General features: G+C 51.9%; 1 protein-coding gene across 2 annotated transcripts in view; it reads left to right on the top strand.

The window, feature by feature from the left end:
- SDK2 (sidekick cell adhesion molecule 2) overlaps positions 1–21,391 on the top strand; it is a 314,672-nt gene that overhangs the window by 185,781 nt on the left and 107,500 nt on the right. For both annotated transcript variants that reach the window (XM_015120233.3, XM_015120232.3), the window contains exons 4-6: positions 2,943–3,090; positions 11,947–12,080; positions 19,371–19,482. In XM_015120233.3, the coding sequence (XP_014975719.3) occupies positions 2,943–3,090; positions 11,947–12,080; positions 19,371–19,482 (394 nt within the window). The remainder of the gene's footprint in view (positions 1–2,942; positions 3,091–11,946; positions 12,081–19,370; positions 19,483–21,391) is intronic.

The raw sequence follows: 21,391 nt of genomic DNA, 5'->3' as shown, positions 1-21,391 counted from the left end.
TGCACCAGGCTGGAGTGCAATGGCCAGATCTCGGCTCACTGCTCACTGCAACCTCCGCCTCCCGGGTTCAAGGGATTCTCCTACCTCAGCCTCCCGAGTAGCTGGGATTACAGGCATGTGCCACCACGCTCGGCTACTTTTTGTATTATTAGTAGAGACGGGGTTTCACCATGTTGGCCAGGGTTGTCTCGAACTCCTGACCTCATGATCTGCCTGCCTCAGCCTCCCAAAGTGCTGGGATTACAGGCGCGAGCCACCATGCCCAGCCGAAGGGAGATTTTAACAGAACTTAGGATGCAAGGAGAGCTTGGCAAGGAGGTGACGGAGGGCTCTCCTTGGAGAAATGCCCAATAGACTGTTGGAAATTGGATCTCAGCGATCAGGGCAGAAGGCACAAGTGTCATTTGCAGGAAGACTGTGGTCAAACCATTAGGCCAGGTGAAGCCGCCAAGGGGCCAGCGTGGCTGGAAAGAGAATCAAGACTAGGGCTTTGGAAAATGAACTTGTAGGCCCGCATTCTCAAACAATTGTGCAGCAGAATCTGCAAACCAAGAGAGTGAATCAGAGTGAATCAGGTACTCAGAGAGCCAGATGGGTTGAAGCAGGGCCTTTCTGTGCCCTGGGGGATGCCTGGGAGGGAAGGAGAGTGGTGAACACTTTTGTGAGTTTGCCAAGTCTCAGGAGATTCTGAGACCCACCCAACTCAGCCTTAGCTCATGTTGGAACTACCTGAGCTGCTTTAGAAATACTCAGGTCTGCTCTGGGCACAGTGGCTCACCCCTATAATCCCAACACTTTGGGAGCTCCAGACCAGCCTAGGCAACATAGCAAGACCTCATTTCTATTAAAGATAAAATTATCCAGGCATGGTGGTACACACTTGTAGTCCCAGCTACTCAGGAGGCTGAGGCAGGAGGATTGCTTGAGCCCTAGAGGTCGAGGCTGCAGTGAGCCATGATCACTCCACTGTACTCCAGCCTGAACGATAGAGCGAGACCCTGTCTCCAAAATAATAATAAACAAATACTGAGGTCAGCCGACACACCCCAAAAGATTCTCACCTCTGGGAATATTAAAGGTCCCTCAAGGATTCTAAGGTGCAGCCCGGTGGGAGAACTCCTGGTAGAAGGAGAGGAAGAAGAGTCAGTGGTCTTAGAGGAGTTGAGAAATAACACCCAATGCAGTAGGAGGGGACCGGGCGGCTTAGGATGCGGCCCCCTTGGTTAGGGAGGGGTCCGCTGGGCAATGGGGAAACAAAGGCCTGTAAGTCAGCAGTGTGAAATCTTTCTGCATGTAGGAATTCTGTGCACAGATTGAGGCACATCCTAGTGATGGCTTCGGGTGATGCAGGCCGGGCGCGGTGGCTCACGCCTGTAATCCCAATACTTTGGGAGGCCAAGGTGGGCAGATCACTTTAGGTCAGAAGCTCAAGACCAGCCTGGCCAACACAGTGAAACCCCATCTCTACTAAAAATACAAAAATTAGCTGGGCATGGTGGCGGGTGCCTGTAATCCCAGCTACTCAGGAGGCTGAGACAGGAGGATTACTTGAACCTGGGAGGCAGAGGTTGCAGTGAGCCGAGATTGCACCACCGCACTTGGCTGATTGCAGCCTAGGTGACAGAGTGAGATTCTATCAAAAAAAAAAAAAAAAAAAAAGAAGGAAAGAAAGAAAGAAGGATAGATGGAAGACAGACGGAAGGAAGGAAGGAAGGAAGGAGGGAAGGAAGAAAGAAAGAAAAAGAAAAAGGAAGAAAGAGAGAAGGAAGGAAGGAAGGGAGGGAGGAAGGAAGGAAGGGGGGGAGGGAGGGAGGGAGGGAGGGAAAGATGTAATGATAGCTTTGGGGGTGAGGCTCCCATCAGCATTTTTTAATTCTACAGGTGGTTCCGACACACAGTCAAGTTTGAGACAAATAATATGCTTCTTGCAGTTGAACATGGACACACTTGCCAAGCGTCTCGCTAAAATGCTGCTTCTGATCCAGCAGATCTTGGGGGGTCTGAGACTCTACACTTCTGACAGGTGCCCAGGTGTGGTGCCTAGGCACCTGCCCATGGGCCACACTCGAAGTAACGAGGATGTCCATTAATTTTCAGGGGTGTGGTAGAGACACAAATACCCCTTCCCAAACCCTATCTCCAAGCCTCCGTGTTGGAATTAGTCTCCCTACCCCCTTGTCCCACCCCGGCAGGCAGGCAGGCTGGCTGAAGAGTTTCCTGCCGGTGTCTGCTCTGCTCTCTGCTTACCTCCTGGCTGACAGAGCCAGGATGAATGTTCCCCTCCTTATCTGCCAAGGGGGTGGCACGTTTTAAAAGAGCAATATGGTGTTTATGTTCACACATACACACAAACTCACACACTACACACTACACACCCAAGGCGCAGGAGAGAAATGCTGTCTGCACCCATTTGCAAGCATCTAAGACCCCATTCTCTCAGCATGCCCACCCTTCTCTCCCTGAAAGGGCACGGAAACCTGCCCTTCACCTCACACAGGAACCCCCGCCGCGCTGAAGGCCACACTGTAGGGCAGGGGAGGAGGGGCTACATAGCCTCACTCCAGGGTTTAAGGTCTGAGTTCAAATTCTGACTCTGTCTCTTCCTAGTTGGGTGACCTTAGACAAGTTAACTAACCTCTCTGAGCCCATTTGAGCAGTTTTTTCCATTGTAAAACGTGTGAAATGATGACCAACCTCTCAGGGTGGTGGGATGAACTGGCTGATTGAAGGAGATAGGGATATGAACAGAGATAGTAGCATAGGGCAGGGTGCTAGTGGTGAGATAGAGAATGGGGTGACCCGAGCAAGGTGTCCCCCTTCCCTGTGGTCATCCTGTCTGCCCCAAATTTTCCGTCCGTGGCCACCACTCCCAACCTGGGAGCTGGGCAGTCCCTGAGGCTGACCTCCCGCCCCTGATCCTACTGCCGTTGTCCTGGCTGCAGACATGGGGAGCTTTGAGGAGGGCGAGAAGCACCAGAGCGTCTCCCACGGAGAAGCCGCTGTCATCCATGCCCCGCGCATCGCCAGCTTCCCCCGGCCACAGGTGACCTGGTTCCGGGACGGCCGCAAGATCCCGCCCAGCAGCCGCATGTGAGTGCACCACTCTGGGGGGACGGGAGGGGAGGGGGACCTGGGGGAGGAGAGGAGGTTTGGGGACAAAGTCTCTCCTGAATGCAGAGAAGCTCCTTTCAGCTCTTGTGGGACACAGCCAGGTAGGGGACCTCCCAGGGGCTTTCTTGGGATGTACATGCAAGGACTTGGGACCATGAAACCCACGCTCAGTCGCCTTCCTGGGGAATCCCAGGGCGTTGCCTTCACCGTCAGCTGGAGAATAAATCTGCTTTTCAGAGCACTTAAGAAACCCAAACAGGCACGTACGAAGGCGCGATCACCGCGGTTACAGGCCCAGGACGCAGGCCGGTGGCGCCAGGGGCTGTTGGAGAGGCTGGTGTCCCCTGGGCAGCCGGGCGGCCCTGGGCGTGTCCGTTGGCAGGGTGTTTACTGGTGCATGAGGGCTGTGTGTGTCTTGGCTGCGAGGTGGAGGTGTGGCCGGGGAAGTCCCAGGGAGAGAAACACACAGGCCTCTCAGTGTTCACAAGGCCGTCTCTGTGTGCCCCTGGGATTGGCTGGGGCAGCCCAGCCTGTGGGCAGGAGCCATGGAGCCAGCACCCCACACCTCCGCAGAAGGCGAGCAACAAAGCATTTCCTCCCGAGATACACCCGTCTCCCCGCCCTGCTGAGCCCACCCCCAGGTCTGGAATCAGCTGGGGCTTTCCTCTTTCCCACTCCAGCTCTCCCCTCCCTCCAGAAGACCACCTTCTCATCTACTCAGGCTGCGTGTACACAGGACTGAGCCTTTCCTGGTCTCTGTAGAGAGTGGAGGCATAGATGGACAGTTCCTGTCTTTGGAGAACATTAAGTCTAGTTGGGGGAAGGAAGCATAGTGACAATAACAATAATAATAGTATCACCATCATAGGCCGGTCGCAGTGGCTCACGCCTGTAATCCCAGCACTTTGGGAGGCTGAGGTGGACCGATCACTTGAGGTCAGGAGTTGAGACCAGCCTGAGCAACATAGCAAAACCCTGTCTCTACTAAAAATACAAAAATTAGCTGGCCATTGTGGTGGACGCCTGTAATCCCAGCTTCTTGGGAGGCTGAGGCAGGAGAATCACTTGAACCTAGGAGTCAGAGGTTGCAGTGAGCCGAGATCGGGCCACTGCACTCCAGCCTCCAGCCTCCAGACAGAACCAGACTCCATCTCAAGTAATAATAGTAATGGCAATATCACCATCATCATAATAGCAGCTGCCATTTACTGAATGGCTGCTATGTCCTGGGGACTGAGCTAAGCACACCACACACATCCCCTCTCCTCCCGGACAGCCACACTCTGTGAGGAAGAAGATGCTCTCAATCTCATTCTCCTTCCTGTCCCCAGAGCACCTGCAGAAAGGAGGCATTGTTGAATGAATGACCCTCACAACAACCCGGTGAGATGCTAGGTTTCTCCCCATTTTACAGACAGTCAAGTGAAGTTCCCAAAAGTTTAACTACTTTGCCAGATCTCACACAGCTGGTAAGTGGTGGAGCTGCGTCCGGCCCTGCCAACTCCAGAGTCAGATTCTTTAATTCTTGTATTATGTGAAAAGTGCCTGAAAACAGGCCTACAGACTCCAGGAAAAGATTGTATTTGTGGGGAACAAGCCCTGGGGAGTATCTCAACCTAGCTACCTGTTGAAATCATTTGGGAGTTTGGGGATACAGTCATGTGTCACTTAATGACAGAGATACAGTCTGAGAAATGTGTCATTTGGCAGTTTCATCGTTGTGTGAACACACACCTAGATGGTGCAGCCTACTACACACCCAGGATGTATGGTGTAGTCCGTTGCTCCTAAGCTATACACCTGTACAGCATGTTACTGTACTGTAGGCAATTGGAACACAATGGTATTTGTGTATCTAAACATATCTAAATATAGGAAAGGTACCATAAAAATATGGTATAAAAGATTTTTATACCTGTATAAGGCAGTTTCTTTATAATCTGATGGAACCAGCATCATGTATGTGGTCTGTTTTTGACTGAAACGTTATGCTGTGCATGACTGTGTGCTGATCCTTGGGCTCTATCCTAAGACTCTCTGACTTAATTGAAATGGGATGGAATTTGAACATCAGAATTTTTAAAAGCTCCCCAGGTGGTTCTAATGTGAAGCCAGGGTTAAGAACCACCATGCTAGTGTATATCAGCTATCCACAGCCACAAATATGCTGTGTAACAAAATAGTTCAGTGGGCCAGGCACAATGGCTCATGCCTGTAATCTCAGCACTTTGAGAGGTCAAGCCAGGCAGATCACATGAGGTCAGGAGTTCAAGACCAGCCTGGCCAACCTGGCAAAATCCCAACTCTACTAAAAACACAAAATTAGGCATGGTGGCACATACCTATAGTCCCAGCTACTCAGGAGGCTGAGACAGGAGAATCGCTTGAACCTGGGAGGCAGAGGCTGCAGTGAGCCAAGATTGCACCACTGCACTTGAACCTAGGTGACAAGAGTGAGACTCCATCTCCAAAAAAAAAAAAAAGAAAAAAAAAAAAACCAGCTCAGTGGCTTACAGCAATACACAATACACATTTCTTTTTCTTGTGAGTCTACAGGCTGGTGATTTAGGCTGGGCTTGGCTGGGTAGTTTTTCTGGTCTTGGCTGGGCTTTCTCACTTGTCTGGGACTAGCTGACTTGTCTGGGTGACTGGGGTGACTTGACTGTGCGGCACAATGCATTCTCCTGCCTGCCAGCCCTAGCACGTTTTCCTGGCAATTGCAGAGGAGCAGGGGAAGAAGCAGGAACAAACACTTTTCCAGCTTCTGCTAACATTTCATGGGCCAAAGCAAGAACATGGCAGACCTCAGAATCAAGATGTAGGAAAATAGATTCTGTTTCTTGAGCGACGGAAGCTGCAAAGTCACGGGACAAAGAGTGTGGATACACAGCAGGGTGAAGAATTGGAGTGGCACCCCAGATTAATAGGGGGACGCATGCTGCATGAATCAGAGTGTGTCCCCCTGTCCTCTCGTGTCCATGTCTATCCACAAGATGGACATTCTGGAGAGAGCCACAAGCCCAGGGACCTTCCTTCACTGCCTGCTGGGGGTCTCAGAGGGGGCAAGTCAAAGCTTTCTCTGCCTCCTGCTCCACTCTGTGTTTAAGACTTGAGCTCAGTGGCCGGGCGCGGTGGCTCAAGCCTGTAATCCCAGCACTTTGGGAGGTCAAGGCAGGCGGATCATGAGGTCAGAAGATCAAGACCATCCTCTTAGACCTAACTTATGTTCAATAAAACCAGCAGAGAATGGTTCTTAGCATGGGTGTTTCTTAGCATGGATGCTGAGATTATGCTGTGGAAAGGGAATGCTCTCCACACAGGTTTTGGGACAAGTAGGCAAGTCCCAGCCCCACCCCAGCTCCCTTTCTGAGGTTATTTCCCATGGCCTATTGCAAGCCAGTCAGTTGGTAGTGGCTGCCTGGAACACTGTGTTGAGGATTCTGAGGTAGGTCCTATCTCGACTTGTTAGAATGAATATCATGATTGATTAGCAATGTCTGCCATGGCTGTGTGAGGTGTGTGCTGGCACTTTCCTATTAAATTTGTTGTGGTGGATGAAACCCTTTCTACAGCCTACTCCTGTCATCCCTTTCCTAACACCTCTCCACCTCCTTTTCTCATTCCCAGCCTCTGTCCTCATCCTCTTTTAATTCCCACAACCCTGTGGCACCAGGATGGAACACCCTGGCCTACACACACATGCACGCCTCCCTGGTCACACACACCCCCCAGCCCCTGCACGCCACTGCAGTGTTCCTACCAACTACATGATAGAACACTGTGGTGGTTTTATCCTGGCAATTACAGCAAATTAATATTCATAAGTGAGCAGAAAGGGTCCCTGGCAGCAAATTCCCTGGTGTCTGTGTGTCAGAGATACATATCTAATGAGTGCTATCTGCCGGAGGGGTGTGCAGGATACAGAAGGTGCTGCTATCTACAGAGAGCTGCTCTCACTGGTGGGGCAGGAGCAAGGATTAGCATCACCTCGCCCATGCCCTGGTGCTCATTGTTGAAAAGGAGACACGATTCCTCATAAAGATGCATGCTGGGGGCTTTGGACACATTCTAGGATAATTTATTTCATTCATAATTAAATTATCAATGGGGGCCACAGGGAGCTGAGAAAAAGGGCCTGAATTAATAGGAGCAGTGAGTGGAAGGGAGGGCAGGGCTGGGCCAATCAGAGCCATAGCAAAAGCCTAGTACATTGAAACCAGGGGATGTGGCTGAAAAATAGAATCCAGCCCCTGCCCAAGAGTTGAGTTCTGCAGTCTGTGTCCCCCAAGAATTCTTCCTGCAGCTTCTTTCTGTCTGGGTTGCCTCTGGGGTGCAGTGCTGCAGTTGGAAGCCCTCCTGGGTGCCAGGGAGAGCACCCAGTACAGTACAATACAGCATCATCCCAGGAATGTCTATCCATGAGATGGACATTCTGGAGAGAGCCACAAGCCCAGGGATCTTCCTTCACTGCCTTCTGGGGGTCTCAGAGGGAGCAAGTCAAAGGTTCCTCTGCCTCCTGCTCCACTCTGTGTTTAAGACTTGAGCTCAGTGGCCGGGCGCGGTGGCTCAAGCCTGTAATCCCAGCACTTTGGGAGGTCAAGGCGGGCGGATCATGAGGTCAGAAGATCAAGACCATCCTGGCTGACACAGTGAAACCCCGTCTCTACTAAAAATACAAAAATTAGCCGGGCATGGTGGTGGGCGCCTGTAGTCCCAACTACTCGGGAAGCTGAGGCAGGAGAATGGCGTGAACCTGGGAAGTGGAGCTTGCAGTGAGCCGAGATCACGCCACTGCACTCCAGCCTGGGTGACAGAGCGAGACTCCGTCTCAAAAAAGAAAAAAAAAAAAAAAGTCTTCAACTCAGGCCCTGGGGGTCCCAGTCCAGGGTGCTTCCCTCCGGGCACTAGTTAAAGCAGAGCCCAAAATCTCAGTGACTTCACACCATAGAAGTTGATTTCTTGCCCATGTATTGTTGTTGTTTTTGTTCATGTTTTTGTTTTGAGATGGAGTTTCGCTCTTGATGCCCAGGCTGGAGTGCAATGGTGCGATCTCAGCTCACTGCAACCTCTGCCTCCTGGGTTCAAGCGATTCTCCTGCCTCAGCCTCCAGTAGCTGGGATTACAGGCATGCACCACCACACCCGGCTAATTTTGTATTTTTAGTAGATACAGGGTTTTACCATATTGATCAGGCTGGTCTTGAACTCCTGACCTCAGACGATCCACCTGTCTCCGCCTCCCAAAGTGCTGGGATTACAGATAGTAATCCCACTGTGCCCAGCCCCATTTAAAGTCCTACCATGATGAGAGGCATGGTGTCTTCCACACAGTCTTTCAGGAGCCCTGCTGACAGGAGTTTTGCCATCATCAGCACACAGCCTTCCTAGTTGTCCTGCTCTGCCAGAGAGAAAGGGTGCGGACATGAGGATCACACAGGGGGTGCTCATGGTGCAAGCTCAGCAGCGGTGCACATCCCTTCCTCCATATCCCACTAGTTCAACCTCACTGCCACACCTGGATGCACGCAGAGATGCAAAGCCTGTCTCTGGCTTCCCAGCCACTGTAGTCCATGACAGAAGGGAAGCCTGAGACTGAGGTGAGCAGCAGCCATGTCTGCCATCTTAATATGCACTCTACCTAGGACAGACTGTCAGGCATGGCGCTCTTGACATCTGGGACCCAATCACTCTTCCCTGTGTGGGCCTTCTCGTGCACCACAGGACGCATGCTTAACAACATCCCCGGCCTTGACCCCTAGTTGTTAGTGGCACTCCCAGAGTTGGCAACCAAAAGTTGTCCAGACATTGTCATCCCTGGAGGGCAAAGTCAACCCTGGTTGAGAACCACTGACCCAGAAAGCTTGATCGTGATATAGACAAAATGCAGCCGAAGGAGACTTCCTGATCAAGAAAGAGATGAATTCGGAGGTGGGAGCCTTCTTAGAGACCAAAAGGGTCCTAAGACAGGTGGGTGAACTGGAATGTGGGCCAAGCTGTGCCCAGTGTGGCCACTAGAGGCTTCCTTGAAGCTGCTTCTATGGTAGTCATGGATGTGGCGTGGTTGGGGGAGCTGGGCCTGCTGGTCCCAGCGTGTGGTACTTGGAATCCTCTAAGCCCTGAAGCTGGCCGTGTGCCAGTCTGCGGGGTGGGAAGGGACAGGTGGTGGACTGCAGGGCTATGTTGGGCCTAATGAGGAAAGAACAGAAGCAGTAACAGGAATCAGAATCCCTCAACCTCTGGGCTGGAAGAAATCCTACAGAATACCTGCTTCCACCCTTGCACAGAGGAGGAAACTGAGGCCCAAGAAGGAGGAAGCTGCCCTCCTTGCTGGGCCTCGAGACCATGCCCTTTAGAGGCTAGGGCCACAGCTCCATTCTAGAGCTTACCCCGGCCCCAGCCAGAGCCCTGCACGGGGAGCGCCCTTCCTCCAACTCTCAACCACCCTCACATGCTGCACCTAACGACAAGTCCCGGCGGGAAACTCCCAGGTGGGAAAATGACCACTATCCCTGTCTTATTTTAAGCTTTTGAAATATTTTTGCCTGGCTCTGGCCCCACCTCCTATTGCCTCATTAGCTGGAGGTTAAAAGAACTCTCCTCCTTTTTGTTTTTGTTTTTTGTTTGTTTATCTGTTTTGTTTTGAGATGGAGTTTTGCTCTTGTTGCCCAGGCTGGAGTGCAGTGGTGCAATCTCGGCTTACTGCAACCTCCGCCTCCCAGGTTCAAGTGATTTTCCTGCCTCAGCCTCCCGAGTAGCTGGGATTACAGGCCTGCACCACCACACCCGGCTATTTTTGTATGTTTAGTAGAGATGGTGTTTCTCGATGTTGGTCAGGATGGTCTCGAACCCCCGACTTCAGGTGATCCACCTGCTTTAGCCTCCCAAAATGCTGGAATTATAGGAGTGAGCCACTGCGTCCGGCCAAGAGCTCTCCAGAAAAAAAAAAAAAAAAAAAAAAAAAGAGGGGCATCATAAGGGAAGGGTACCCAGGAATTGGGGGAAGGAGGGCTTGGCTTCCTGCTTCCCTGAGCTGCGCCAAGGGTGTGATTCTCCGCATGTGAAGCACCAGAACCAGGAGAGAGGGGGTTGAAAACCAGCACAGCCAGGCTGGGAGAGAGCTGGGCTGGAGAAGCATTAGTGGGGATATTTATTTGAAAGCCTGTTTAAAACTCTGTAACATTCACCTAATGGGAAAATTTGAAAAGAATTCAACTGGATTTGTCCTTGTTAAACTAACATTAAGGATGTTTAACAGCTGTCTCAGGCCCATCACATTAAAATCCAGAGATATACTTGACAAACTAATGGCTTTGTTTGTCATTGGGAGAATGGGTGGAGGGAAGCAGAGCTGGTGTGGGTGGCGCTCCTGGCTCCATGCACCCACATTCCATGAAGTCTCCAGCTTCCTGCTCAGACAAGCCCCTTTTCCCTGCCTGAAGACCTGGCCTGAGAAGGGGCTGCATGATGGGATCCCAGCAAGGGAAAATGGCTGAGGTAAACAGCCCATTGCTGCACCCCAAAGCACAGCAGCCTCCTTTTCCCTCCTAACCAGCCCACCTAGTCCCACTCTTGGTTATGAGCTTCAAAGAGGTAGAAACTCCAGTCAGGTACAATGGCTCACACCTGTCATCCCAATACTTTGAGAGGCCAAGGTGGGCAGATCACCTGAGGTCAGGAGTTTGAGACCAGCCTGGCCAACATGGCAAAACCCTGTCCCTACTAAAAATACAAGAATTAGTCGGGTGTGGTGGCATGCACTTGTAATCCCAGCTACTCAGGAGGCTGAGGCAGGAGGATCACTTGAACCATGGAGGCAGAGGTTGCAGTGAGCCAAGATCGTACCATTGCACTCCAGCCTGGGTGATAAGAGCAAAGCTCTGTCTCAAAAAAAAAAAAAAAAAAAAAAAAAAAGACTGGGCACAGTGGCTCACGCCTGTAATCCTAGCACTTTGGGAGTCCGAGGCGGGCAGATCACAAGGTCAGGAGATTGAGACCATCCTGGCTAACATGGTAAAACCCTGTCTCTACTAAAAATACAAAAAATTAGCCAGGGGTAGTGGCATGCACCTGTAGTCCTAGCTACTCGGGAGGCTGAAGCAGGAGAATCGCTTGAACCCGGGAGGCAGAGGCTGCAGTGAGATCATACCACTGCACTCTAGCCTCAGCAACAGATCGAGACTCTGTCTCAAAACAAACAAACAAACAAAATGAGGTAGAAACTGATACCCAGAAAGGGAACTGGAGGGAGACAGGACTTCCAGAAGTTGATGTTACCAGGCGACCTGTAGCCTTTGAGTACATCAGTCCTGAACAGATTTAGGATTAGGGTTAAGGCTTGGATTCTGGAATGGCCCTGCATTTCTAAATTCATTAGCATTCATTTGTCATTTACTTATTCATTCATCGACATTCACTAATCCATGCTGAGAATATTTCTTCAGTGTCTGGACACTCATGATGCAGAAGTAACCACACACAGCCGTGGAGGCTGTGACCTGGGAAAGGGCAAAATTCCAAGGGGATACCTGGAAGCCCCTCGCCCAAGCTTGCGGTAGGGGCCAGGGAAGCTTCCTTTGGGTGGTCTCGGTGTCTGGACATGAACGTGCTGTGTCTGGGTCTGGTTGACAGCGTCAGCACCGTGTTTAGAATTCTCTGCAAACTAAACGTGGTGGGATGTAGGCGGTAAGAGGCTGGGGAGAGGGGTGGCAGGAGGGGCTCTGGGAGGCTGGGGACTGGGAGGTACAGTCAGGCTGCCCCCTTTGGGTTTCCGCTCCCACTCCCTGGAGGTTCGGAGCCCCTCAGGCCCCTGTCAGAGGAATCTTTTTCCTCTTCCCAGAGCCATCACGCTGGAGAACACCCTTGTCATCCTGTCAACGGTGGCCCCTGACGCAGGTCGCTACTACGTGCAGGCTGTTAACGACAAGAATGGGGATAACAAGACCAGCCAGCCCATCACGCTCGCCGTGGAGAGTAAGTACGCGCAGGGCCGGGACCGATCGCGCAGTGGGTCATTAAATCTTGGCAATGGTGCTCCAGGGGATCATTGAGAAGATGGAGTGGCAGAGGAGGGGGCCAGGGAAGCTGGGGGACAGCCAGGGGAGCCTTCCCAAGGAGGAGGAGACACAGCAGAGCCAGGGGTGCCCGGGCAGAAAGGGAGCAGCTGAATGCTGGAGCCCGTTCCCATGACATGCCTGAGATCCTGCATCGGTAGAGAGGATGCTTAGCTCGACTGTTAGCAGGGCTACCAGGGACCCAGGGAGGAGTGGGGCAGAGGAAGAGTGTGTGCGTGTGTGAGTTGCAACCACTATCGGGACTCAGATGCGACCAGGAGGGCATGCGGGTGATTGCAGGGTTGAAGCTTGTTTTTACAGAAATATACTAACTGCCTCTAGTTGGCTGTCACATAAAAAGTGCTGTCTATATTAGGAGCCAGGTGGTCCCTGCTGATGGGAACACAGGCCCTCTGCCCAGGCACCCACCTAAAACACCTCCAGCGTCAGACACCTCCAGCTCCCTGGGCGAAAGGGACAAAGCCCTCTCTAGAACTCACCACACAGTGAGACACACATAAAAGCATGACTCCCTCGGTGTGCTTTGGCAAAGAAACGCTTGTCCAGCCAAGACTGAAGCCAGTTTTCTTGGGAGGGACAAGATGCTGGGATGTTCTTTCTGGCCTAGTTCTCCCTACTGGACTAGCCCTTCCCTCTATACTCTGTTCCCAAGACAGAGAAGGACAGCCCAGGAGCAACCCAGGCCCAAATCCCAGAGTATGTGGGGCAAGGCCAGAGCTTCCTGCAGCAGCAGCAGCTGAGCCATCACACAAGCTGGAGGAGGCAGATGTTCAACTCCCTCCACATCTGTACAACTCCTGCTCTCAAAGCAAGCCTCTTTTATCATCCTTGGTCATGATGGTACTTGCCCACCAGTGGCAAGATGAGGGTACGGACCAGCCTGGGGCCTTTCTGTGCTCTTATTCTGATCCTAGCCTCTGCTGTCAGTGTCCAGAGGGCCCAGGACATTTCCAGGCCTTGCCATCCCCATTCCAGGGCCTTTCAAACTTCAGCAGGAACCACTTCCCATTATCTCAGGGATCTCCTTCCCCTACTCAGCATCCAGTCTGCCTAGAAGGAAATCTGAATGTGGGGAGGAGAGTTTCATTCTGGAGACTGACCCATCAGGGTCGCAAGTATATCTGGAGACTGACCATCAGGGTTGAGGGTGTAACCTCTAACATCAAGCCAGGGTCTCAGTCAAGTCCCAGCAGCCTGGGTCCCAGCCCAAACCCTGGGGCTGCTGTTTCTATAGGAGAAGGGAATTTAGTCATCAAAGAGAGATGCTTCTCCCCACGCATTTTCTAGTGATCAGATTCCCTGGAGTCTCATGGAATCCCATCATTTGGTAAGAAACAATGTCAAAGACACCGGAGTGGTTCGTGGTCCAGGTCAAAGCCAGGCATCCTCCTGGGTGACTCATTTTACCCTGAGACAGAGTCAGGGCCTTCCTCTTTGTTCCCTTCCTCCGGTACCCAGCTCCTCCTCACAGGTGTTAAACTAGGCTACTCTTCCTGGCTCACTTTGGGGTTATTCGCTCTCTGCTCCATCCCAAACCACCCGACCCTCCAGCTGGCCCCAGGGAGATAGGCAGGGCCCCTCTCTTACCCCCTGTACCCACCCAAGCCCTGCCCAGTCGCCTGCTCCTCCCACCCCACTGCCTCTTGGCCTCCTGCCGTCACACGCTGATTTATCCTGAATTCAGAGCAGAATCAGCTGATTTTTAGCTAATTTCTCTTCCCACAAGTGACTGCACTTGAAAACCCTCTTCCTCTCCGTGACACAAATCCCCAGCCTGCCTGCCTGCCAACCAATTTGTGAGGAGCAATTGCCGCTTCGCCCACCACCAGCGCCAGCTCCCTTCATTTCTCTCCTGGGTCTCACCCCTCCCTCTGCTCTCCCCTCTGCGCCGCTTCCTCCATCCCTTCTGGACTCCCTTTCTGAACCTCTTTATAGGGACCCTATGCTCTTCAGAACCAGAGAAGGAAAGCGCAAGTCCGGTGACCCCAGAAGTTGCCCCCTGCTCAGGATAACCCTGGTGACCTCATCCAGACTGTCACAGCTCCTGAAAACCTCATGCTTGGGTGGATACCCGGGGATCAGTGCTACACTGCCGAAAGGAAATAGAATGTGAACCACATGCGAAATTTTAAATTTTCCAGTAGCCCCGTTTTTTACCAAGTAAAAAGAAATCGTTGACATTCATTTTATTACTCTATTTTATTTAACCCAACATAACAAGATGTTATCTTTTTAACATACAATCAATGTAAAGAATATTAATGGGATATCTTCCATTGGTTTTTTGCATACTAAGTCTTTGAAATCCTTGTGTATTTTACGCTTATATCACATCTCAATCTGGATGTGAAATTTTCATCCGAAATACGTGATCTGTATTTAGATTTCACAAAATTTATAGCTGAAAAGTAGAGTCGTATGCCTAAGTTGTTCCACACATGCTTAAAAGTGTTCTAATAACTGAATTGGGGATCCGTTCTTAATTAAATGTAAATTAGTTTAAATTAAATCACATTAGGTCAAAGGGGCACCATCCACATTGCAGGAGCTCATAGGCACGTGTGGCTTGTGGCCCCCACATTGGGTTGCTCAGGTCACAGGGCCTGGATACCCTGGTTCCTGGGCAGCTGGAGAACAGGCATCCCAGAAGCCTGTCCAGGAGAGGGGAGAAGCTCATACCCCTGCCCCACCGCTCACCAACCTGTGGCCCAGGCGAGTCCCATGGTCCCTGAGCCTCAGTTTTCCCATCTGTAAAGTGGTGCCTATGGCAAAGTTGGGCGGATTAAATGAGGTGGTCCAGGGCCAGGCGCAGTGACTCATGCCTGTAATCCCAACACTTTGGGAGGCCAAGGCAGGTGGATCACCTGAGGTCAGGAGTTCAAGACCAGCCTGACCAACATGGAGAAACCCCGTCTCTACTAAAAATACAAAAAAATTAGCCGGGCATAGTGGCACGTGCCTATAATCTTAGCTACTCAGGAGGCTGAGGCAGGAGAGTCGCTTGAACCCGGGAAGCAGAGGTTGCGGGGAGCCAAGATCGTGCCATTATACTCTAGCCTGGGCAACAAGAGCGAAACTCGGTCTCAAAAAAAAAAAAAAAAAGGTGGCCCAGGTGGGTCACATGGTCTCAGAGCCTCAGTTTCCCCATCTGTAAATTGGTGCCTATGGCAAAAATGGGAGGATTCCATTAGGTGATTCGGGGAGAATGGATCACGTTAGATGTCCCTTGTGGCTGTTACGCAAAGCGTCTGGGGCAGTGAGATCCAGCGTGGCCTCCCATGTGGGGAGCCCCCAACACTTCCTCCCACCCCAGGGCCCGCTCTATGGCAGGAGCTCACCGGGAAGACACCCCTCCTCTTTGCTTGGGCTCGCCTGTGATTTTCATGGTTTGACTTTTGGGGCCCCATTTACCCCAATAACCCACTTGTGCTGGGATGACCTTCATTTACAGTAAATCTGCTTCTCTCAGACCCACTCAACTCCCCCTGTCTCCCAGGAAGCCACCCCATGAAATGCCCGAAGCCTTGCCCAGCACCCTGCAGGGCTTAACGTGCGTCCCCGAACCTGTGACTCCCACGTCTCCATAGCCTCTGAGTCTATCGCTTGGACTAGGGCTGGTGGGGAGAGGTCTTCCCTGCACAGGCAGGCAAATCTCCAGGAGGGGAGGCTGTCATTTATTGAGCACCTACTGTGTGCCAGGCACTCTGCACTCACCCCAGACCAGCCCAGCTGCCCCCTTCCTGGCAACCATCACATGCTCTTTCATTCATTAACCCCATGAGCGTTGATTAGACTTCCTCTGGGACCTTGCCCTCCATGAGGACAGACCCTGGCCATCTCACTTGGTGGGGAATCTCCGGTGCCTGCAACACAGCCTGGCACGTGTCAAGCATTCACCCAGGAAAGAATTGTTGAGCTGGGGCCTGAATTCACACAACCTTGAGAGGTAGTGACTTTCATCCCATTTCGCCCCTGAGAAGTCTGAAACTCAGTAGGATGAAGTCACCAGGACACCCAGGGGCAGAGCTAGGCTTTGAGCCCAGGCCTTCCTCACTCCTGGGACCCTTTCTCCCTGTGCCAGCATCACTGGCCACCTCAGCCCCCGTCGAGCCCTGCAGGCTGCCACCTGGGCCTGAGCACGTGGCCATCTCTCCTCCATTCCTTCCAGAGCCAACGAGCCAGCTCCGAGCCCTGGGGCAGCCCTCATATTTTTAAACTCAGAACTCGCCTTCCTCGAGGGCTCCCTGTTTACTTGGCTGTGCCGCGCAGCGCTCTGGCTTGGGCTCTAACTGTCTGTCTCCTACTTGTGCCCCATTAATCTGAACCATGGTACCTGCGCGCCCCCGCATGTAATAAACAACTTAGAGCACACTTTTATGGATTCAGCTATATCAGCAGCTTTCAATCCGATCGCTCTTTATGGCACCTACATGAGGCTTTTATATTGTTGCAATTATTTTGCTTTATATGCTTCCTTTCTTTCCCCCTTCATTTTACTTTATTTTTTACATTTTATTCCCATTCTTCCTGGGCCTTTTCTAGCAAGGCCTGGAGTCAAGGAAGGAAAACCTGCCCAGGGCTGACAAGGTGGCCCAGAGTGGCAGTGGAGCCACTGGGCACCCTCCCCCGACCCCATAAAGAATGGCCTGTGACTGTCACACCGGGGCCTGGTGTGTCATTGTGGCCTACTACCTCCAGAACCTTCTGGAAAGGGGCCAACTGGATAGATTTGTTGTGGAGAAAAAGTCCTCAGAGGCTGTATTTTCAGGAGCCATGGATCAGGCATACACAGAATATTGGAGTTTCTGCCAATATCGGGCCTACACTGACCCACCAAGATAAAAACTTGGCCTCTACTTTTTTTGTTTTGTTTTTATTATGTGTTTTTTGCTTGTTTGTTTTCTGTTTTGTTTTTTGGAGATGGAGTCTCACTCTGTCACCCAGGCTGGAGTACAGTGGCGCGATCTCAGCTCACTACAAGCTCCACTTCCCAGGTTCACGCCATTCTCCTGCCTCAGCCTCCCGAGTAGCTGTGACTACAGGTGCCCACCACCACGCCTGGCTAATTTTTGTCTATTTTTTAGTAGAGACAGGGTTTCACCTTGTTAGCCAGTATGATCTCGATCTTCTGACTTCGTGATCCGCCCGCCTCGGCCTCCCAAAGTGCTGGGATTACAGGCGTGAGCCACCACACCCAGCCTTCTACTTTTAAAAATACTCAAAATGAAAAAAAAGAAAATGCTACCACCTCTATTAGAAGAGTTTGGAGTGTTTCTCTTTTTTTGTGTTTTTTTTCCAATAAAACCCACTTATGGGAAGTTCTTTTTCATTTCAATCATCGACCCTGGGAAGTGGACGATGGTAACTCGAGTTCCATTCATTTGTTCACTTCACACACGTATTTGAGCACTTACTGTGTGCCAGGCATGCTTCTTCCTGCTGGAGGAGTGGTGGTTGTCAAGACCGCATGACCTGGCGTGGTGGCTCACGCCTGTAGTCCCAACACTTTGGGAGGCTGAGGCAGCTGGATCACCTGAGGTCAGGTGTTCGAGACCAGCCTGGCCAACATAGTGTAACCCTGTCTCTAATAAAGATACAAAAATTAGCCGGGCGTGGTGGTGGCGCATATAGTCCCAGCTACTTGGGAGGCTGAGGCAGGAGAATGGCTTGAACCTGGGAGGCAGAGGTTGTGGGGAGCCAAGATTGCACCACTGCACTCCAGCCTGGGCAACAGAGCTAGACTCCGTTTCAAAAAAAAAAAAAAAAGACTGCATGAGTCAGCTCATGGTGCTGTAACAAAGCACTGCAGCTGGAGGCTTACAAAGCAGACGTTCTGGCTCCCACCATCCTGGAGGCTGGAAGTCCCAGACTGGGAAGCCAGCACGGTCGGCTTCTCTTCTCAGCTTGCAGATGTCTGCCTTCCAGCGGTGTCCTCCCATGGCGGAAAGAGAGCCAGCTCTGGCCTCTTTCTCCTCTTACAAGGACATGAATCTGAAATATGGAAATATTCACACCTAACAAGTACCTGGAAACCTGCTTTCTAAGAGTTTCATCCTTAACTCTTTAATTTCATTCAATGGGAGAATTAAAGTATTAGATGCTTTTCTAAGCAAAAGTTGACAATATGTCAAGAGAATATTTTTCTTTTTCCTTGGGACCCTCATTGGCCCTCATGAGGCCCGGCCCTCGTGGCCTCATCTAAGCCTAATCACCTCCCAAGGGACCCCTCCAAATGCCATAACATTGGGGGTTAAGGCTTTACATATGAATGTGTGGGGGACACAGCTCAGTCCACAGGAAAGACCCATGAGGTTCCTGGTGATGGAGAATTTTAGTCTCTTACGGCCTGCACAACAAAGTACTACCAGCTGAGCAGCTCACAACAGAAATTGAGCCTCTCACAGTTCTGGAGGCCTGAAGTCTGAAAATCAAGGTGTCGGCAGGGCTATACTTCTCCAAAGATTCTAGGGGAGTCTCATTTCTTGCCTCTTCCTGGCTTCCAGCGGTGGCCAGCAATGCTTGGCATTCCTTGGCTTGTGGCCACATCCCTCAACTCTGCCTCTGTCTTCACAGAGGCTTCTGGCCTGTGCATCTGTGTCTCAATTTCCCTCTTCTTACAAGGACGCCAGTCATATTGGATCTTGAGTCCACTCTGATCCAATATGCCCTCACCTTAACTAATTATACCTGTAATGATCCTATATCCAAATAAGGTCACATTTACAGGTGCTGGGTGGGCATGAATCGGCGGGAGGTGTGTGGGGAGAGGGGGCGGGTGACTCTGTTTGACCTAGTACAGAGAGTTTGCATTCTGGTGGAGGAAGTGGACAATGCAGAACTAAACCAACAAGGTCAACCCAGGCGGAGGGAAGGATTTGAAGGGAATGGAATAGGACAGGGTGGTGGTGGGGAGAGGGGGTGTGGCTGCTTTACAGGAGCGGGGGGGAAGGCTGTCAAGGTCAGCAAAGTCTCTCCTTGGACCCTGGTGTGGTGGCTCATCAACAGAGGAAGAGGAGGGATCAGGTAGTCCCTGGGGTCAGTGTCTGGAGGTCTGCTCTGGGGCTGCCCCCATGGCCACCTCCTCCGCTCGGTGAGGACAAAGGCCTCCCAGGGTGTCAGCCTCTAATGAGGCCAGGCAGGGTTAGGATTTCCAACCTCTGCCCCCAGCTAACATCTGGTCTCTCCCCAGATGTAGGGGGGCCTGCAGACCCCATCGCACCCACCATCATCATCCCACCTAAAAACACCAGCGTGGTGGCCGGGACCTCGGAGGTTACCTTGGAGTGTGTGGCCAATGCCAGGTGGGTAGTGCCTCTTCCCTCACTCCTGCGCCTCTTAACTCCAGCTGCTGCTCCCAAACTTCGGGCTCCAGGGAGAGCAGCCAGAAGCCACATCACCTGAGGATCCAGGACGGAGGAGGAGGGATGCAGGGAGACCCGCTGGCTGTTGTCAGAGGGTTGCTGTGTGCAACCAGCGTCGGCTCGTTCTCTGCAGCCCAAGAAGAGAAAACCAGTCCCTGGATGGAAGTTACAGGGAAGGGGACGGCAGCCTGGGACATACGGGACCGGAGGGAGGGTGGACTCACTTCTAACCCTTGGAGGAGCCCAGAGGGAGCAGGTGGCCTCTCAAAGCAGAGCCCGCTTGCATGCAGGGATGTGCAGGAGGGAAGTGTGCATGGGAAACAGTTCACATGGTGGTTAAGAGTACGGCTTTGGGCGCGATGGCTCATACCTGTAATCCCAGCACTTTGGGAGGCCAAAGCGGGAGGATCACCTGAGGTTGGGAGTTCAAGACCAGCCTGACCAACATGGAGAAACCCTGTCTCTACTAAAAATACCAAATTGGCCGGGTATGGTGGCACATGCCTGTAATCCCAGCTACTCAGGAGGCTGAGGTAGGAGAATCACTTGAACCCAGGAGGCAGAGGTTGCAGTGAGCCGAGATTGCACCATTGCACTCCAGCCTAGGCAACAAGAGCGAAACTCCGTCTCAAGAAAAAAAAAAAAAAGAGTACGGGCTTTGTAGGAGGGCAGATTGGGGGTTAGGAACCACCGGGGCCCTTCCCAGCCATGGGCGGCCCTCACCTCACCCACACAGGAAACAATTATGTAACCCCTGAGCCTCATGATGTGCAGCTAAGTGCCTTCCATGCTCTGCGCCATGCTAAGCACCTTCCCACAAGACCTCCTTTCTCCCAAAACAACCGTATGGCATAGGTGTCACCACTTAAGAGCCCAAAGAGGGCAAGCGGACTGCCCAACGTCACCGAGCTGGATGATAGCTGAGTTGAAATGCACTGCCCCCTCCCCCCAGGCCTGTATTCACTGCTGTGCTCTGGGCCTCCGTCTCCACATCTGTAAAATGGGAATGATCTAAGCATCAACCCCAGCGGAATGCGCATAGGCAGCGCACTAACCCAGCCTGACCTGACCCTTCCTAAGTGCACTATGAAGTTAAACCAATGAGATGGGTGGGGGGGTTACACAGATGATCCCCCCGAGGTCCCCTTGACCTGAAGCTTCCTGGAGAGGGACAGTGTGTCCTGTAGCAGCATTTTTTTTTAAGACAGGGTCTCACTATGTTGCCCAGGCTGTTCTCAAACTCCCAGGCTCAAGTGATCCTCCTGCCTCAGCCTCTCAAAGTGCTGGAATTACAGATGCGAGCCACCATGTCCAGCCTTTTTCGTTGTTGTTATTATTTTTGGCAGCATTTCTAAAAGTATCCTCCTCCAGTCCCAAGTTTCTCACAAGCATGGTGTATTAGCCTGTTTGCTGTGCTATAAAGGAATACCTGAGACACAGTAATTTACAAAGAAAAGAGGTTTATTTGACTCATGGCTCTGCAGGCTGTACAAGAAGCATGGCACAGGCATCTGCTTCTGGGAGGCCTCAGGAAGCTTCCAGTCACGGCGGAAGGAGAAAGGGGAGCCACCGTGTCTTATGGCAAGAGAGGGAACAAGAGAGAGGGGAGGAGGAGCTAGGCTCCTTTAAACAACCAGCTCTCACATGAACTAATAGAGTAAGAACTCACTCCATCACCAAGTGCGTGACACCAAGCATTGTGGATCACATTTCCCCATGAGACTTGGAGGGGAAACATATCCAAACCCCAGGACATGGGCAAGGCTGCCAGGGTGCAACTGCGCAGTGAAAGCCCTGAGAAGACCCTCAATGAAGAACCTGCCCAGCATCACTCGGGCTACTGTCACTC

Source organism: Macaca mulatta, chromosome 16 (genome assembly GCF_049350105.2).
Source record: "Macaca mulatta isolate MMU2019108-1 chromosome 16, T2T-MMU8v2.0, whole genome shotgun sequence".
NCBI classification, from domain to species: Eukaryota; Metazoa; Chordata; class Mammalia; order Primates; family Cercopithecidae; genus Macaca; species Macaca mulatta.
This window is presented reverse-complemented; position numbering and strand designations above follow the sequence as displayed.